The 19,125-nt window shown below is 41.3% G+C and overlaps 1 protein-coding gene across 1 annotated transcript in view; it reads left to right on the top strand.

The window, feature by feature from the left end:
- Positions 1-19,125, top strand: part of LOC140201978 (uncharacterized) — a 127,470-nt gene that overhangs the window by 97,467 nt on the left and 10,878 nt on the right. Inside the window, exons 9-12 of the mRNA XM_072266845.1 lie at positions 545-889; positions 7,503-7,850; positions 13,600-13,744; positions 15,519-15,562. Of these exons, the coding sequence (XP_072122946.1) occupies positions 545-889; positions 7,503-7,850; positions 13,600-13,744; positions 15,519-15,562 (882 nt within the window). The remainder of the gene's footprint in view (positions 1-544; positions 890-7,502; positions 7,851-13,599; positions 13,745-15,518; positions 15,563-19,125) is intronic.

Consider the following 19,125-nt stretch of genomic DNA (forward strand, 5'->3'; position numbering starts at 1 on the left):
ACAACATCCTGTCCCAATTAAGTGAGATAGTGTCTCAAATAAACAAAGTGAATTCTGGCTATTTTCTCAATTAGATTTTGTTATTTAAGAGATGTCCCAAATAAGCGGCTCCCAACAGCCCAATGAACCGGAATCTGCTGTATCTGCCTGGAACAGGTTACTGGGTAGTAGTGAAGCAGGAAGTGTGTTTGACTTTAAGAGGATTTTAGATGGACACGTGAATACAAAGGGTATGGAGGGATATGAATGATGCATAGGAGGAGGATATTTAACGTAAGTGACCATCAAGGTTGGCACAACATCAAGGCCAGATGTCCTGTCCAGTTCTGTACTGTTCCACGTTCAATTCGAAGTGGGTGGTGATTACTTGAAGCACATATTTATCACCCAACCTTGGTCTCACCTGAACTCTGTAAACTCAGGAACAGCTGCAACATGATATTAATATCAGAAGCAATAAAGTGTTTGTACTTTCACAAGGGGTCATGTAACAAAAGATGACTGCTTCAAGCTGAGGTTGAAGTGATGATATTCTCCCTTACAGGTGCAGTCATTCCTGTCCTTATCCAGTCCCCGAGCATACAGCGTGTCACTGAGGGTCACATGGCGTGGTTATGCTGTACCATGAGAAACGCCAGGCTGGAAGACACCGACGTCCACTGGTATCGGAAACTACTTGGGCAGGACATGGAGTGGGTTTTAACACACAGGGCAGGAGGCAGAGCAAAGTGGGGACGGGGTTTCTCTGAGAGGTTCCAGTCCGACAGAGACACGTCCAACAGCAGCTTCACCCTGACAGTCACAGACGTGGTGCACAGTGATTCTGCCGACTATTACTGCAGAGTGTGGGGAGATATTGACGGGAATGGCACCCAGCTCATCGTAACCAGTGAGTACAAGTTCTATTTATTCAGCAGTGCGTTCCTGCATTGGGAGTTATTCCATCACCACTCACTTCCCGTGGCTGGGCACATTGTACTGAAGAACACACAGTGTAATACTGGAGCCCCGTCACTGGGGCACGATCCAGAGTACTGTGGCCCCTAACTCATGGGTGGGGAGCACCAACATGGTGACTGACCGTCTGCTCTGTGTGTCCAGTTGGATATTTGAAAATAAATTTCAATGTGAAGTGTGTTATCACAGGAGAGAAAAGGAGAAACTGTTCCGTGTTCAGAGTCATAGATCAGGCTCTCTTAAATCTAAACTATCTCTCCCAAATGTTCTGAAACTGTGGAGATGCAGAATCAGTTAACACTTTTGAATGCCAGCTCAAAAAATTATTTAGTTAACAATTAACATCTTTTCAAAGTTCAAAGGAAATTTATTGTCAAAGTCCATTTTTAACATCATATTCAACTGTGAGATTCATTTTCTTGCGGGCATACTCCATAAATCCACAACAGAATAATCACCATTGTGGAATCAATGAAAGACTGCACCAACTTGGTCTTGGATGCAAGATGGTGTCGGCGAATCACGGTGACATTTTCTGGGCTACGTGCATCTTGTTGCCTTTAATTTTCATGGTTAGTTTTATTTTTTCATTTTATTTTCATGTTTGCCCTTTCACTCTTTTTAAAGTTTCTTTGAACTGCACTGTCTGTATGAAGAGTGCTCAATGAATAAGTTATTATTATTATTATTATTACAGCTCAGCACTGTACAAAGGTGCCTGACTAAAAGCCTTGGCTGGTGATAGATTTAGATGAACCAACTCAATTTAAGAGAAGGTTGGATAGATTTTTGCATAGTAAGGCAATTAAGGGTTATGGGGAAAAGGCAGGTAGGTGTGTCAGGTATACGCAACCTTGTAAAAGTATCAGCAGCAATAGAACACACCTGGAATCTGGTTTTGTTGTTAACAAAACACTATTTTATTAGTAACTACGTCATTTAGTAACTTAAACCAGATAAATCAAGAATTAACGGTGTTATGCATATATAATTGTAAACATATACATCCCCAAACTTCTTCAGAGTAAGGGTGGTAAGTGATATAACCTTATGATGGTGTGGTAAGGAAATTCAGGTCAGTCCAAGGGTTTGAAGAGAGAGAGAGAGAGAGAGAGATTTGTAATCCCAATAAACAGGTGTCATGATCTTCCTTGATGTTCTCCTAAACTTCCAAGTTAGCCAAACTTGACCAACTTAAAAGCGCCATCTTCAAGTGATAATCTACCAATCCAGGCAAGGGTTAGAGACACCAGTAGATTCCACAGGGTCTCCCTTACATGCACTGATAGTCACAGATCGATTCCTCTTAATTGATCCTCAGCCCCATCCTTGTGGGCACTTAAAAGTTCAGTGGTGTCTGTGTGTCCTGCAAAAGAGACAGCCATGCTTGTAAAAATACCGGTGTGCTGAACACCAGCTGTCCATCATGTAGCTCCTCCTCTCTCCCTCTCTCTCTCTCTCTCTCTCCAGCAAGCTGCTTGCACTGTACGTCTCTCTCTCTCTCTTACTGGCATGATTCCTAAAGGCACAGTCCATAATGAATAAAACTTAAAATTACGTCACACCTCCCTCCTTTCGAGAAAAAAATTTGATCAAAAAGCAAAGTTTTTTCCATCTATAGATTACAAAGCAATAAAGCAATACATATGTAATTACCAGGTAACACGTTACAGAAGTGAACACAGACCTTATCTTAACACCTGGACAAACAATCTGCTATAATGTTGTCAGTACCTTTAACATGTTTTATTTCCATGTCATATTCCTGCAAGATCAGACTCCAGTTCAATAACCTTCTATTCTTATCCTTCATCTTACTCAGAAATACTAATGGATTATGATCAGTGTAAATCACAAGTAGTTTCTGCACGGGACTAATGCAGACATCAAAATTTTGTAAGGCCATAATAAGTGATAACAACTCTTTTTCAATAGTGGAATAATTCTTCTCCTACTCATTAAATTTCTTTGAATAGTAAGCTGCAGGATGTTCAATATCATTGTCACCCTTTTGTAACAATACTGCCCCAGCAGCTTCATCACTGGCACCTACAGCTATAGAAAATAGTTTTGAAAAATCAGGTGCTTTGAGCACAGGTTGATAACATAGAATAGTTTTTAGTTATTCAAATGCCTCTTGACAGGACTCATTCCAAACAAACCTTCCACCTTTTTTTAGTAGTGTCATTAGGGGGAGAGTGATATCTGCAAAGATTTTACAGAACTTACAGTAATACCCAACCACACCTAGAAACCTTCTTATAGCTTTCTTGCTCGTCAGAACAGGAGCCGGAACCTTGGCTTGAACAGGAGCCAATTGGCCTTGGCCTACTATGTAGCCAAGATAATTTTCAGTGGCATGGCCAAAGTCACTTTTAGCGAGGTTAGCAGTAAGGTTGGACTTGGAAAGCCTGTCAAACAGCTGCTCTACTGCCGAGATATGCTCTTCCCACGTGTCACTCTGTACAACCAAATCATCAATATAAGCCTCTGTATTTTCTAATTCTCCAATCACAGAACTAATTATTCTTTGGAATGTCCCTGGAGCATTTTTCATTCCAAAGGGTAAAACATTGTACTCATACAATCCAGAGGGTGTTATAAACGCAGAAATTTAACCATATAAGCATATAACAATTACATCACGGAATCAGGTCATCTTGGCCCATCTAGTCCATGCCGAACTCTTACTCTCACCTAGTCCCACCGACCTGCACTGGGCCCATAACCCTCCATTCCTTTCCTGTCCATATATCTATCCAATTTAACTTTAAACGACAACATCGAACCTGCCTCAACCACTTCTGCTGGAAGCTCGTTCCACACAGCCACCACTCTCTGAGTAAAGAAGTTCCCCCTCATGTTACCCCTACAACTTGGCAACTGTGACAGGTCCTGCAAAAAGTCACAACATCTTTCCTTAAATTAGGCCAGTAAAATTCCCTCATATTCCTTTTCATGGTCTTATTCACCCCAAAATATCCACCTAAAGGCATATCATGAGCCATGTTTAAAATTTCAGTCCTGTAAACCTTTGGGGCCACAACTTGGTGCACAATGGCCCAATCCTCACTTACAGGCACAGTAGGTGGTCTCCACTTTCATTAACACCCCGTCCTTTAGGAAATAGCCTACTGACTCCCTCTGAACTTCATCATCGGAGAAAACTGTTTCTTTTAAAGCCACAATCTAGGGATCTCGGTTTTGTTCCACCATAAATTCTTTCCTGGATAAAGATAAACCTTTCTCATCAGCCTGGCTACTCAAATGGTCAGCAGAAAAGTTTCTGACAAATCATCCTGATCTGAACCCCTATTTTGGCTATTATGAGCACCAAAATCCCCTTGCCCAGAACTACCTGCGTCAGCAGACCTTTTAGTCTTGCTGTGGGCTACTGCGCATTCAGGGTAAGTATCCGTATCCATGTGCGGATTGTTTGTAGCAGGCTTGCTTGTTAGCTGTACTGCTGGATAAACATCACCACGTGCAAGGTCATTACCCAACAGCACATCCACATTCTTCATCGGTAATTCAGATTATACCCCTATCTTAACAGGTCCTGATAACAATCTACAATTCAAAAACACCTTATTCAAAGGCACGGGCAAAGTCCCCTTTCCAATTCCTTTAACAATATTTACTTTGTCAGTTTTTGTCTTATCACCAAATTTCAAATCACTGTCCAATATCAGCCCCAATATCTCGCCAGATCCTGACAGGGACCGGGGTTGACCCCCTCCTTTATGGACACAAACCCATCTGAGACAAACCGATCGACTCCCTCCTGAGCTCAGTCAGGCCTTCCCTTCCCTGGCAGTGTCGCAACCATCTGAACACAAGCATTTGTGGTTGCCTCCTTTTCTTTTTCTTTCCCCTTCCTCAGAGCAAAACAATTAGATGCCACATGACCGGGCTTCTTACAAAAGTAACAAGTAATACTGGAAAATTTTCCCTTCGACTGCTTCCCTTCATCCCTACTTTTGTCACTAGTCCCCGGCTTACTTTCTGATTTAGCCTGCGGGTTATCCTTGCTACTCCTTTGGTCGCCCTTATTTGGGAAAAACTTAACCTTATGACTTAAGGCAAACTCATCTGCTAACTCATCTGACAGGGTCGCAGCCTCTTTTTCATCTAGATACGTCCTTACTTCAACAGAGACGTGGTTTTTAAATTCTTCAATCAAATCCAACTCTCTCAAGTTGTCAATATCCTCATTCGCCCCTTTTGAGGTACACCAGTTTCTCATAGGCAAACTCCACATATGTTTGATTCCCAGACTTCCTCAAACCTTTAAACTTTGGTCTGTATGCCTCCGGAACAAACTCATAAACCTTAAGCACAGCGTCTTTCACTGTGTAATAATCAGTTGCCCCTGCCAGTCAGAGTAGAATACGTTTGCTGTGCTTTCCCTTTAATTACACTTTGTAACAAAACAGCCCACCGGTCCACCGGCCACTGCTGATTCTGGGCTACTTTTTCAAAATGCAGTAAGTACTTATCAACTTCTGCTTCATCAAATGGAGGTACTAGCTTAATTTCTCGGCTGACACTAAACCTATCATCAAGGTCTGGCACTTGACCTCTTTGCTGCATTCTCTCCCTCTCGAACTGTCTCTGTATTTCTGCCTCTTCTCTCTGTTTTTCTGCCTCTTCAGCCTCGAGCTATTTTAGTTGCAACTGATGTTGTCTTCGCTCTTTCTCATCCTCCCTCTTTAATTTTTCTAACTGAAGCTGAAGCTCAGCCTCAGTAGTTTTACTTTCAGCAAACATTTCCAACACATCCTCTTCAAACTTTCCCTTGGATATATAATACTGCACTATTAACATTTGTATCTGAGCCTTCCTCATTCTAATGTTCATCTTAAGTTTTAACTTGTGAGCAATTTCCACCAGCATAACCCTCTTAGCATCATCTAATGCCTCAGATGTTGGTTCTGCCAGAAACCTACCAACCTCAACCTCCATTGCTGCTGATTTCTCACTCAAGAAAATCAAAAGGGATTTTCCCCAAACAGATCGACCATTAGGCAATCAATTAAGCACCCAATAATTTTAAAATGGCTCCAAACAATTTGTTCATATCTCGGACGAGCCTCCAATTTAGGTCACGCACATGCAAACTTGTAAAAGTAGCAGCAGCAATAGAACAAACCTGAAGTCTGGTTTTGTTGTTAACAAAACACTATTTTATTATTAACTAGGTCATATAGTAACTTAAACCAGATAAATCAAGAGTTAATGGTGTTATGCATATATAATTGTAAATATATAAATCCACAAACTTCTTCAGAGTAAGGGTGGTAAGTAATATAGCCTTATGATGGTGTGGTAAGGAAATTCAGGTCAGTCCAAGGGTTTGAAGAGAGAGAGAGAGAGAGATTTGTAATCCCAGTAAACAGGTGTTATCGATCTTCCTTGATGTCCTCCCAAACTTCTAAGTTAGCCAAACTTGACCAACTTAAGAGCGCTGTCTTCAAGTGATAATCTACCAACCCAGGCAAAGGTTAAACACACTAGTAGATTCCACAGGGTTGCCCTTACATGCACTAATTCCTCATAATCGATCCTCAGCCCCACCCTTGTGGGCACTTAAAAGTTCAGTGGCATCTGCATGTCCCGCAAAAGAGCAGCTACACTTGTTTAAATACTGCTGTGCTGAACACCAGCTGTCCATCATGTAGCTCCTCCCCTCTTTCTCTTTCTCCACAGCAAGCTGCTTGCGCTGTACATCTCTCTCTCTCTCTCTCTCTCTCTTACAGGCATGATTCTTAAAGGCACAGTCGATAATGAATAAAACTTTAAAATTCCGTCACAGGTGGAGATGAGTCCATGGCCAGATCAGCCATGATCTTATTGAATGGCGGAGTGGGCTTGGTGGGCCAGATTGCCGACTCCTACTCCTTTTTCTTCTGTTTTTGTGCTAACTCTCCCTCCTCATTCAAGCATTGATAATTCTACCACTCACTGAACAGAAATGTGGAGGTTGTTTAGGAACCACTTCCATGGGGTTCTGGACAACTTTGCCCCATTGAGTCAGGGAAAGGATGGTAGGGTGAAGGAACCATGGTTGACAAGAAAAGTGGAACATCTGGTCAAGAGGAAAAAGGAACTGTACTTAAAGCTTAGGCAGTAAAAAATCAGACGGGGCTCTTGAGAGTTATAAGGTCACCAGGAACGGTTTTCAGTTGGGACTTGGGAGAGCTGGAAGGAGCGTTGTCCAGTAGGAATAAGGAAACCCCCAAGACATTCTACACATACCTGAGGAACAAGAGAATGACTAGACTGAGGGTAGAACCGATCAGGGATAAAGGGAGAAATATTATCAACCGAACATGGTCTTCAGAATTCTCTCCAAACTATAACAGACCCCATGACTGTAGGGCAGCCAAACCATCAGAACCAGCAAGATATCAGTAAAGAGGCTGTAAATTATTCTTGTGGCTAACATTTCTTTAAATTTTAGAAATTGTTAAATACTGGGGAAATATACTACCTTTTATTGAACTCCATGAATATACATTAATGTCTACATATCCAACACACAGATCCCGCGGATGATCCCGTCCTTGTGCAGGATCCACCAATCAGCAAGGTGCCGGAGGGTGTAACTGTCCAGCTCCACTGTGCCTTGTATAATGCCAGTGTGACTGTCACTGATGTCCACTGGTACCACCAGCGGCCTGGGAACAAGAGCGAGTGGGCGTTGAGTCACTTTGTGAATGACTCTGTGAGCAGGTCTGGGTATATCTCTGACCGTTTTCAGTCTTACAGGAATGTCGTGAATAACAGTTACATTCTGGCCATCAGCAACACATCTATTAGTGACACTGCAGTGTACAACTGCAGCGTGTGGAGTTACATCTACGGAGGAGGAACACAGCTCAATGTAACTGGTAAGTCAATGTCAATTCACACTGACAATAACAGCATCTCAGTATTCAACCTTCATACGATGACTGTCAGACACAGGGGCTTCTGTAATGCCCCAGTAGAACAGAGAGTTGGATGGTTTTTCCTGGAGTGTAAACTGGGAACAGTTGGGAAATGGAAAAGTGGGAAAGGACAAGTACTCTGGAATTATATAAAAAAGTCTTGGCAAATCATTTTGTGGATGAACAAGTTTTTCTCTATACCTCAGTACGTGTGACAATAATAAACCAATTTACTAAGAGCTCGCCCTGTGGGTGTGAGTTGTCAGAACTGGACAATGTTACCAATCGGAAAAACAGTCAGAGCAAGTGGATGGGAGATGAGGATAAAGTGATGTGGGTTGTATTCTTTAGACATGCCGTGGGTTACTCATAAAGACATATATTCTGGAGGAACATAACTAGAACTTTTATTTAACAGCAAACAGCAACCACATCTTAACCATACAAGCTTCTAGATCATTCTGTCAGTTCTGCCCATAGTCCGACTTTGTCCAAACACGTACTGATACATTACACGTGATGTCACCACATCTTCCTCTCCTCAAAAAGAAAAACAGTTAGCAACATTAATCAAAACAAATGCATATTTAACATGTCTCTATCAGTCTCTCTGGGGGTTTATGAACACAAATAGACCTTCTAAGTGGCTCACACAGTTCTTGTGTTTCATTGTTATTTTCATGTTTCGTTTGGTCTGTACCAGTTAATGGAAACTCCAAAGTTGGCTCTTTCTTGAGGTCTTTGGGAGGAAATTACAATTCATTCATTAACTTGTAATCTCTTTTTTATTGAGACTTCATCATTTCAATAAAACTTCTCAATTCCTTCACGTGTTTTCGCTTCTTCAATTGGATCCTGATTCTTGTCACTCTTTGGCTTCAGATCAATATTGTACTGTACCGGAATGTTTTGTTTTTGGTGGCAATGCTTTATCAGATGCTGGTAACAAAGGGATGGGTCTGGGATTTTTCGTTATGACTTTTACTTTTGCCGCATTGGAATAAAAATCTGTTCTCTCTCTTTCTTTCATCAAGACACTGTATTCTGATTCTATGTCACTGTCCAGGACTAATACACTTTTCACCAAATTCAGTCTCTCACAGACAGATAAACCAAGTATTGACTGTACGTTCTTAGGGACGACCACAAATGAAAGCGTGTGCACAATATTTTTGTGTCATACTTTTGCCTCACATGTTCCTTTAACTGGAATGTCTGCACCTGAATACCCAGTCACTTTTAGATTTGTCTGATGTAACTTTGGTTTTGGTTTTAATGCATTAAACTCAGATTCTGCAAGAACATTTACTTGTGCACCAGTATCCAGTTTAAACAGAATAATGTTTTGGTTCACTTGCAATGGAATAGTCCAGTCATTCTTACTTTGTTTGTTTTCACAAAGCACATCAATATAGAACTCCTCAAGTTCATTTTCAAGCACAGTATTTATGCATTTTATTTCCTTTCTACTTCTGCATGTTGTGTTGGGCACATGGCCAAGTGGTTAAGGCATTCGTCTAGTTATCTCAAGGTCGCTAGTTTGAGCCTCAGCTGTGGCAGCGTGTTTGTGCCCTTGAGAAAGGCACTTAACCACACATTGCTCTAGTGTCTGTGCGAGGAGTGGCACCCAACATAGACTTCCAATCTGCGCCTTGTAAGGCATGAAAATGCTCGATGCAGGCTTCTCATGGTCTGAGTCGACGTTCCCTCCCTACTCCTGCAACAGTGTGAAAAATGATTATTCTTACCACAGTTGTTGCACATTTTCCGATATGCTAGGCACTTTTTGAGGTCGGTGCTTCCACCCATAGCAATCACATATTTTTTTCCTTTCAGATGACGCCTTGCTCGCTGTCAGTTCCACTGCCATTTTATGATTTTTCGTAATACGTTCACGCCTTACAGCCTTTACGCTGCCGTTCTTGATAAAAAGTTCTTTAGCCAGCAAAATCACAGTCTCCAAAGCTTTGCAGAGCACCACAGCTTTTTACAAATTCAAATCTTGTTCTAACAGTCTTTCTCCCAGACCGTTATCCTGAATTCCGCAAACAATTCTGTCTTTAGTGAGAGAGTCTGTAAGCTCTGCAAACTCGCATGTTTTGCTGCGGTTTTTCAACTCCCTAACAAATTGATCAATCGTTTGATCAGGTCTCTGCTGACATTTGAAAAAATTGTACCGTTCATACATCACATTATGCTTCAGTATACAAAATGTGTCAAATTTGTTGATCATCGCTTTTAGATTCAAATTATCTCCATTTTCAAAAGTAAAATGGTCATATTCCTCAACTGCGTCATCCCCAATCATGTGGAGTAGGATCGCAGCTTTCATTTTTTCCATTTTGTTTTCTGCTCCAATCACCGATAATTAAATTTCAAATTGCTGTTTAAATCTCTTCCAGTTTTCAGCAACGTTTTCAGTCAGCTGAGGCAATTTCGGAGGTTGCAGGACTTCCATTTTTTAAAGCTGTTAGCAAACAATGAAAATGTTCGCGCACTTTTTTCCCCAATTATCTTCGCTTCTCCCGTGTTAGTGAAACATGTTATTTTTCCAGACTGACTTCTGACACCATGTTATGTTCTTTAGACATGCCATGGGTTACTCATAAAGACACATATTCTGGAAGATCATAATTAAAACTTTTATTTAACAGCAACCAGCAATCATGTCTTAACCATACAAGCTTCTAGATCATTCTGTCAGTTCTGCACATGCTCCGACTCTGTCCAATCACGTACAGACACGTGACACGTGATGTCACCACAATGTGTGTAAAAGAAATAGAATAGACTGGCCATTAAATTCAAAGTAAGTAAGAGAATACAATTAATGACAGAAGGAACATCATTAGAGTCATTAATTCATAGAAAAGTACAGTAGGTCCTTCAGCCCATCTAGCCTGTGCTGAACGATTTAAACTGCTTACTCCCATCGACCTGCACTGAGATTTCCGCACCCTGATCATCCATGTACCTATTCAAACTTCTCGTGAACATTGAAATCGAGCTTGCATGCACCACTTGTGCTGGCAGCTCGTTCCACACTCTCATGATCCTCTGCGTGAAGAAGATTCCCCTCATGTTCCCCTTAAACTTTTCACCTTCACCCTCAATCCATGTCATCCAGTGGTAGTCCCACCCAACCTCAGCAGAAAAAGTCTGTTTGCATTTACCCTATCTATACACCCCACAATTCTGTATACCTCTAGCAAACCTCCCTTCAATTTTCTACATTCTAAGGTATGAAAACCTAACCTATTAAATCTTTCCTCAGAGTTCAGGTCCTCTCGTCCTGGTGACATCTTTGAAAATCTCCTCTGTACTCTTTCAAACTTATTTATATCTTTCCTGACGAAAACTACACACAATACTCGAAATTAGTACTCACCGGCATCCTATACCACTTCAACATAACATCCCATCTCCTGTACTCAATACTTTGATTTATAAAGACCAATGTGCTGAAAGCTGTCTTTATAATCCTAAACACCTGTGACGCCACTTCCAATGAATTATCAAACTGTATTCCCAAATCCCTTTGTTTCACCACACTCCTCAGTGTCCAGCCCTTGCACTTGTCTGGATTAAATTTTATCTGCCACTTTTCAGCCCATTTTTCCAGCTGGTCCAGATCCTACTGCAAGCTTTGATAGACTTCCCTGTTGTCCACTACACCCCTAGTCTTAGTGCCATATGTAAACCTTCTGATCCAATTAACCACATTATCATCGAGATCTTTTATACAGATGAAAAGTGACAATGGACCCAGCACCGATCTCTGTGGCACTTCACTAGTCACAGACCTCCAGTCAGAGGGGCAACCATCTACCACCACTCTCTAACTTCTCCTACAAAACCAATATCTAAACCAATTTCAAACAAGGGAGAATCTGCAGATGCTGAAAGTCAAGTTAATACACACAAAATGCTGGAGGAACTCAGCAGGCCAGGCAACATCTATGGAAAAGAGAAAGTCAACTTCTTAGGATGAGACCCTTCATCAGGACCAACTTACACTAATTGGACTAATCAAATTTACTACCTCATTTTGAATGCTGAGCGAGTGAACCTTCCGGACCACCCACCCATGCAGGAGCTTTTCAAAAGTCTTGCTGAAGTCCATGTAGACAACAACCACTGCCTTGCTTTCATCAACATTCCTGGTAACTTCCTTGAAAAACTCTATAAAGTTCATTAGACACAGCCTAACATGCACAAAACCATGCTGGCTATCCCAAATCAGATCATACCTATCCAAATATTCATATATCCCATCCCTTAGAGTACCTTCCAATAACTTACGCACTTCTGATGTCCGGCTCACCTGTCTATAATTTCCTGGTTTATTTTCAGAGCCTTTCTGAAACAGTGGAACAACATTAGCTATCCTCCAATCCTCCAGTACTTCTCCGGTCACTAAGGATGATTTAAATCTCTCTCCTATCTGTTGCGGTTTCTGCACTTGCCTCTCACAAGGTCTGGGGGAACACCTTGTCAGGTCCTGGTTGTCCCTTACAATCCTTCTGCTCCTAACATATCTGTAGAATCCCTTAGGATTCTCCTTCACCTTGTCTACTAGGATGAGCTCATGCCTTCTTTTATCCCTCTTGATGGCTAACATGAGAGGGCATAGGTTTAAGGTGCTTGGAAGTAGGTACAGAGGAGATGTCAGGGGTAGGTTTTTATGCAGAGAGTGGAGGGTGCATGGAATGCACTGCTGGCAGCGGTGGTGGAAGCAGATACAATCAGGTCTTTCAAGAGGTTCCTGGATAGGTACACGGAGCTTAGAAAAACAGAGGGCTGTGGATAACTTAAGGTAATTTCTAAAGTAAGTACATGTTCAGCACAGCATTGTGGGCCAAAGGGTCTGTATTGTGTTGTAGGTTTTCTATGTTTCTTTGAGTTTTCACAACCTACACCTGTTGGTTAAAATGAGAAAAATTCACTAACGTTGCAGAGGAGGTCATGATAGAAACTAGACAGGGTTACTGATGTTCAAACTTCAACTCATTCAGAACACCACTGCTGGACTTCTAAACAAAAACCAGGATGGAGAGCATATCACTGAATCCTAGCTACTCAGCATTGGCTTCCTGTATCTACTAGAAATGATTTTAAAGTTCTCTTACTTGTTTTTAATGCTCTTAATGGTCTGAGACCGGAGTACCTCACAGAATCATTTTTGTTTAGTAATCCAGCTCAAGCTCTCTGGTCTTCTTCTGCTGGTCTCTTAAATTTAAACAATCTCCCTTAAAAGGTAATTGGCAGATCACCTTTTTTGAACTATGTTCTTAAACTGTGGAATTCAGTTCCTAAAACGATAAGAATGCAGACTCAGTGGATGCCTTTAAACACCAGATCAAAACCCATTTACTTAACCATGCTTCTAATCTATTTTCATGATTATATTTATTTTTTATTTTCATCTTTGTGCTTTATCCCATTGTCGACATTTTCTGTATGAAAAGTCCTCTTTAAATAAGTTATTACTATTATTTTTATTATTATTGGTCTCCACGATGTCTTTCCTTCGGTACAATAGCAGCACAGTAAGTCCATCCTTCACACGGCGCTCTCTCCCTTACTGACTGTTAATGAGATGTCTCAGGGAGAACTATCGGCCTCCAGTGTTCACATATTAAACCTGTCATTCAAAGGACAATTCACATTACCAATGTTAAACTCTACCTCAATCTGTGTTATTTTTCAGAAGCAGATTACGGTTGGTCTTGGAAAGTCTTGGCCAGTATTCTCGCCGGTATCCTCGTACTCGTCCTCTTATTCTGCATCTTAGTAACAACAATATGCTATGTGAAAAAACAGGCATGCTTTCAACAGAGATTGAAGCCAGAAGGGTAAATAACATTTTATTTTGTATCTTCTTTCAATAATATTGAATCAAACATGGTTGGTAAAGGAATTGAATCTGAATGAAACAGTGGGAGAACACAGAAGCTCGACCAGGATGTTGTCTGAGGTGAAGCAGTTCCGTTGTGAGGAGAGACTGGAGAAGCTGGGTCTGGTCTCCATTAGGCAGGGGAGCTCAAGGGGGACGATTGAGGTGTACAAAGTTATGAGGGACATATGTAAGGTATAGACTGCAGAAAACTCATCCCCATATCAGGGGTAGATAAAATTCGAGAACATGCTCTTAAGGTGATTGGGAGGAGACTCAGAGGGGATGTGCCAGGGCCTCTTCAACCCGAGAGCAGGAATACCAGAACACACTGCCAGAGAGAGTGTCAGAAACTGGGTCACTGACAGCACTAACAATGAACACTTAGGCAGAGAGGGCGATGGACAAGGTGCCAGATGATGGGGTTACTATGGAAGAGTCAGTATTGGTCGGCATGCAGTGCAAACACATAAAATTACTGTAAATTCAAAATAAAAAGTGTGAAACAATGAATAACAAAACTGTCAATAGGCCATTCAGAAATCTGATGGCAGACTTTAGAAACCATTTCTGAATCCCTAACCTTAACAAGTTTAAACAGGAAACACCAGGAGACTGTCTTACAAAGAGCAGATCGTTCAAGTAAAACACAAGGAACTCGAAGTGATTATAAAGTTTCATTAAACAACAATTAACCAATTCAGGTGCTTGAGAAACCTGGGAGCCCAGTGCTCTCCAGTGCCCCACACAGGCCAAAGAACTCATTACAGACGGTGCTACAAGAGCCTGAAGACACACACTCAACATTTCAGGGACACCTTCACCTCTGCCATCAGATCTCTGAATGGGCAGTGAACCCTTGAATTGTACCTCTATTTATTTTTTTCTTGCTCTGTTTTTGCACAACTTAGTTAACTTAAAATTATATATATACTTCTTATTGTAATTTATAGTTTATAATTATTATGCATTGCAATGTATTGCTGCCACAAAACAACAAATTTCATGACATATGGCAGTGACATTACACCTGATGCTGATTCTCCCTGACGGGAGTAACAAGCAGGAAGATGTCTGGATGACATATGCCAGTGATATTAAACCAGATTCTGATTCTCCCTGACGGGAGTAACAAGCAGGGGGATGTCTGGGTGGTGAGGGTCCTGAATGGTGGATGCCGCCTTCTTGAGGCACTGCTTCTGTAATAGTCCTCGATGATGGGGATGGTTCTGTTCCCCAGCTGGCTGAGTCTACAACCCTCTTGCAATGTGTGTGTGTTGGAGCCTCTCTATCAGGCTGTTGTACAACGAGTCACAATGCTCTCCACCATCTCTCTGTAGAAATTTGCAAGAGCTTTTGGTGACATACCAAATCTCCTCAAACTCCTATTTTCGTTGAACTGTTGGCATGTCCACTTCATGTTTGGATCAATGTGTTTATTTATTGAGATAAAGTGTGGAGTTGGCCCTTCCAGCCCTTTGAGCCACGCCACCCAACAAACCTCTAAATTTAATCCTAGCCTAGTCAGGGGATAATTTGCAGTGACCAATCCAATTCCATCAGGAGTATCAAAACGTATGTGAAACAGACAACTGCTACTTTCACAGAACTTCAATACACTGGAAAAGATAATCTGAATAATTTAACTTCTGGTAAAGTTGTCAAATTGTTTTTAAGACATTAACAACTATCATATAGCTAATTCACTAACATTATCTTCACTGTTTACCCAGGTGCTCTACTGAATATCAGGAAACAGTGTATGCCACAGTCACAGGTAAAAAGTTCATTTCAGTGCTCATATTGAGAATTACTTCACATGATAGTTATGTTCAACAATGATTCCCAATGCAGGACAAGGGAGTAATCAATTGTTTCATCATCCTCAACAGCAACTCCAGTCCTGCCTTTTCACTCCTCTTCAATATATGCAGACAAATAAACATTCCTCATCCTCTGAAATAGAGAAGGATAAAGATTCAGAAGCCACATTAAAGAAAATTCTTCACAACTTTATCCTAACTTACTGACAGTCAGACCATACCAAGAGATTGAAATGGAATGAAAACCTCTACTCTTTTAAGATTTCAATTCCAATCAGATCTTGTATCGAAACAATCCAAACTTAAGCACTCAATATCTGCTTCAAATCAGAGGACAGCTTGCTCTAGGGCACTGTCACTGACTGGCATACAATTAATCTTGAGTTGACTTTTAAAAAATTCTCAATTCATGCACATTTTCTAAAGTTGGTTCCCATTAGTGCAAAATTAATAGCAGAAATTTCCCAAGAACAATAACATAAGATCATAAGATATAAGAGCAGACATACACTGATAAATCAATAATCTTTCAACCCCTGCCTTAAATATACATTAAACTTGGCATCCACAGCCACCCATGGCAACGGGTTCCACAGATTCACCACCCTCTGGCTAAAGAAATATCTCCTCATCTCCGTTCTAAAAGAACGCATGAGCAAAGACTTTCAAATTCTCATCCACTTGACCTTGGTTGAACTCAGACCTGTGATCATGAGTAAACTAAAGAACATACAATAAATTCTTTGATTAATCCTTTACTCCCAGTTGAAAAGTTTATGGAATAGCCAGCTGAAAGCAGCTTTGCATTGAAGCATTAGCCTGCAAGGTGCTGCACATGAGCCAAACAAAATGAGAGCCCGTGGTCTTACAGGACAGATACGGACATGGGTAGAGCATTGGCTGACTGGCTGGAGGCAATGGGTGGGAATAAAGGGAGCGTCTTCTGGTTGGTTGCCAGTAAATAGTGGTGTTCTGCAGGGTCTGTGTTAGGACCCCATCTTTCCACATTATATGTCAACAATTTGAATGAAGGAATTGATGGCTTACTGACCAATTTTGAGAACGATACAAAGATAAGTGGAGGGGCAGGTAGTGTTGAAGAAGAAGGGAGTCTGCAGAAGGACCTAGTCAGATAAGGAGAATAGGCAAAGAAGTGGCAGATGAAATAGTGTCAGGAAGTGCATGGTCATGAACTTTGGTAGATGGAATAAAAGTTTAGACTATTTTCTAAACTGAGAGAAAAATCTGAATTCTGAGGCACAAAAGGACTTGGAAGTCCTTGTGCAGGATTCCCTAAAGCTTCATTTGCAGGTTGAGTCAGTGGTGAGGAAGGAAAATGTGATGTTAGAATTTATTTCAAGAGAATCAGAATATAAAAACAAGGATACAATGCTGAAATTTCATAAAGCATTGGTCATATCACAATTGGAGTACTGTGAGCAGTTTTGAACCCTTTATCCAAGAAAGGATGTGCTGACATGGGAGAGAGCCCAGAGGAGATTCATGAGAACAATTCCAGACAAGAAAGGGATACTGAATGAGGAGCATTTGATTCCTCTGGGCTTATATTTGCTAGAGTTTAGAAAAATGAAGGGGGATCTCATTGAGGGGGAACGTGCTATCCTAGATCTGGTCCTGTAAAATTAGTGAGACAGGTAAAATTAGTGATCTAGTAGTTAGGGACCCTCCTGGAATGAGTGATCACAGTATGACTGAGTTTCTGATACAAATGGAGGGTGCAATAGTTTGATCTAAAACCAGTGAATTATACCTGAACAATGGAGACTACAATGGGATTTGGCTAGTGTCGACTGGGAACACTGGGCTAAATGGTGAGACAGCTGAGGAACAGATTTTACACGGAGCTCAGCAAAAGTGTATTCCAGTTAAAACCAAGCACAGTAAGGGTGGAAGAGCCAGCCTTTGATAGCTGAGGAAATAAAAGAAGGCATCAGACTAAAAGCACGTGCATAGAAAGTCACCAAGAGTAGTGGGAAACTGGACGATTGGGAAAACTTTAAAAAGCAACCAAGAACCTCTAAGGGAGCAATAAAGAAAGGGAAGCTAAATTATGAAAATAAACTTGCTCAAAATATAGAAACAGATAGTAAAAGTTTTTATAATTATATAAAGTGGAAAACGGTGTCTAAAGTGAATGTAGGTCCCTTGGAGGACAAGAAGGAGGAATCAATATTGGGTATTAAGAAATAGCTGAGGCTTTGAATGACTATTTTGTGTTGGTCTACATGGAGGAGGACATGTCTAAAATGAAAGATGTTATGGAAGCAATGGGAAGTGAGGCCCTCAGTACAATAGCTATCATTAAAGACATAGTGCTGAGCAAACTTATGGGCCTGAAGATGGACAAGCTCCCTGGTCCTGATGGAATGCGTCCCAGGGTACTGAAAGAAATAGCAGAAGTTATAGCAGAGGCTTTAGTGATGATTTACCAAAATTCTCTGGACTATGGGCAGGTCCCAGCAGAGTGGAAAACAGTGATTGTCACGCCACTGTTCAAAAAAGGTTGCAGGCAAAAGGCAGGTAACTATTGGCCAGTTAGTTTAATATCTGTAGTTGGGAAAATGATTGAAGCTATCATTAAAGACGAAATATCGAGGCATCTGGAATGAAATGGATCCATCAGGCAGATGCAGCATGGATTCAGCAAAGGCAGGTCTTGTCTGACAAACTTACTGGAGTTCTTTGAGAATATAATGAGTTCAGAGGATAGAGGGGAACAGATAGACATTACTTACTCGGATTTCTAGAAGGTGTTCGATAAGGTGCCACATAAAAGACTTATCCATAAGATAAGAATGCATAGAGTCGTGGTGATGTATTAGCATGGATAGAGAATTGGTTAACCAATAGAAAGTAGGGAGTTGGGGCACATGGGTGTTACTCTGGCTGGCAATCCGTGGTGAACGGTGTGCCGCAGGGTACGGTGCTGCGCAAGCAATTGTTCAAGATATACATTAACAATCTGGTAGAGGGGACCGAGTGTAGTGTATCTAGGTTTTCTGATCACACTAAATTGAGTGGAAAAGCAAATTTTGCAGAGGAAACAGAGAGTCTGCAGAGAGCTATAGCTACGTTAAGTGAGTGGGCAAGGGTCTGGCAGATGGAGTACTACGTTGATAAATGTGAGGTCATCCACTTTGGAAGAAAGAATGGAAGATAGGATTATTATTTAAATGGTGATAAATTGCAGCATGCTGTTGTGCAGAGGGACTTGGGAGTGCTTGTGCATGAATCGTAAAAGGTTGGTTTGCAGGTGCAGCAGACTACCAAGAAGGCAAATGGAACATTGGCCAGGGAACCAGGTTGAGGCCCATTGCATTTATCAGCTATAGTCTGTCGCCCTCTGAGAAAAACTATCCCACGCACAAGCTGGAATATCTGGCGTTGAAATGGCCAGTGGTAGCTAAGCTGAGTGACTACCTCTACGGCGCCAAGTTTGAGGTGAGGATGGACAACAACCCCCTAACTTATATCTTGTCTTCAGTGGAAGTGGATG

This window comes from Mobula birostris, chromosome 8, assembly GCF_030028105.1.
Source record: "Mobula birostris isolate sMobBir1 chromosome 8, sMobBir1.hap1, whole genome shotgun sequence".
Taxonomy (NCBI): domain Eukaryota; kingdom Metazoa; phylum Chordata; class Chondrichthyes; order Myliobatiformes; family Myliobatidae; genus Mobula; species Mobula birostris.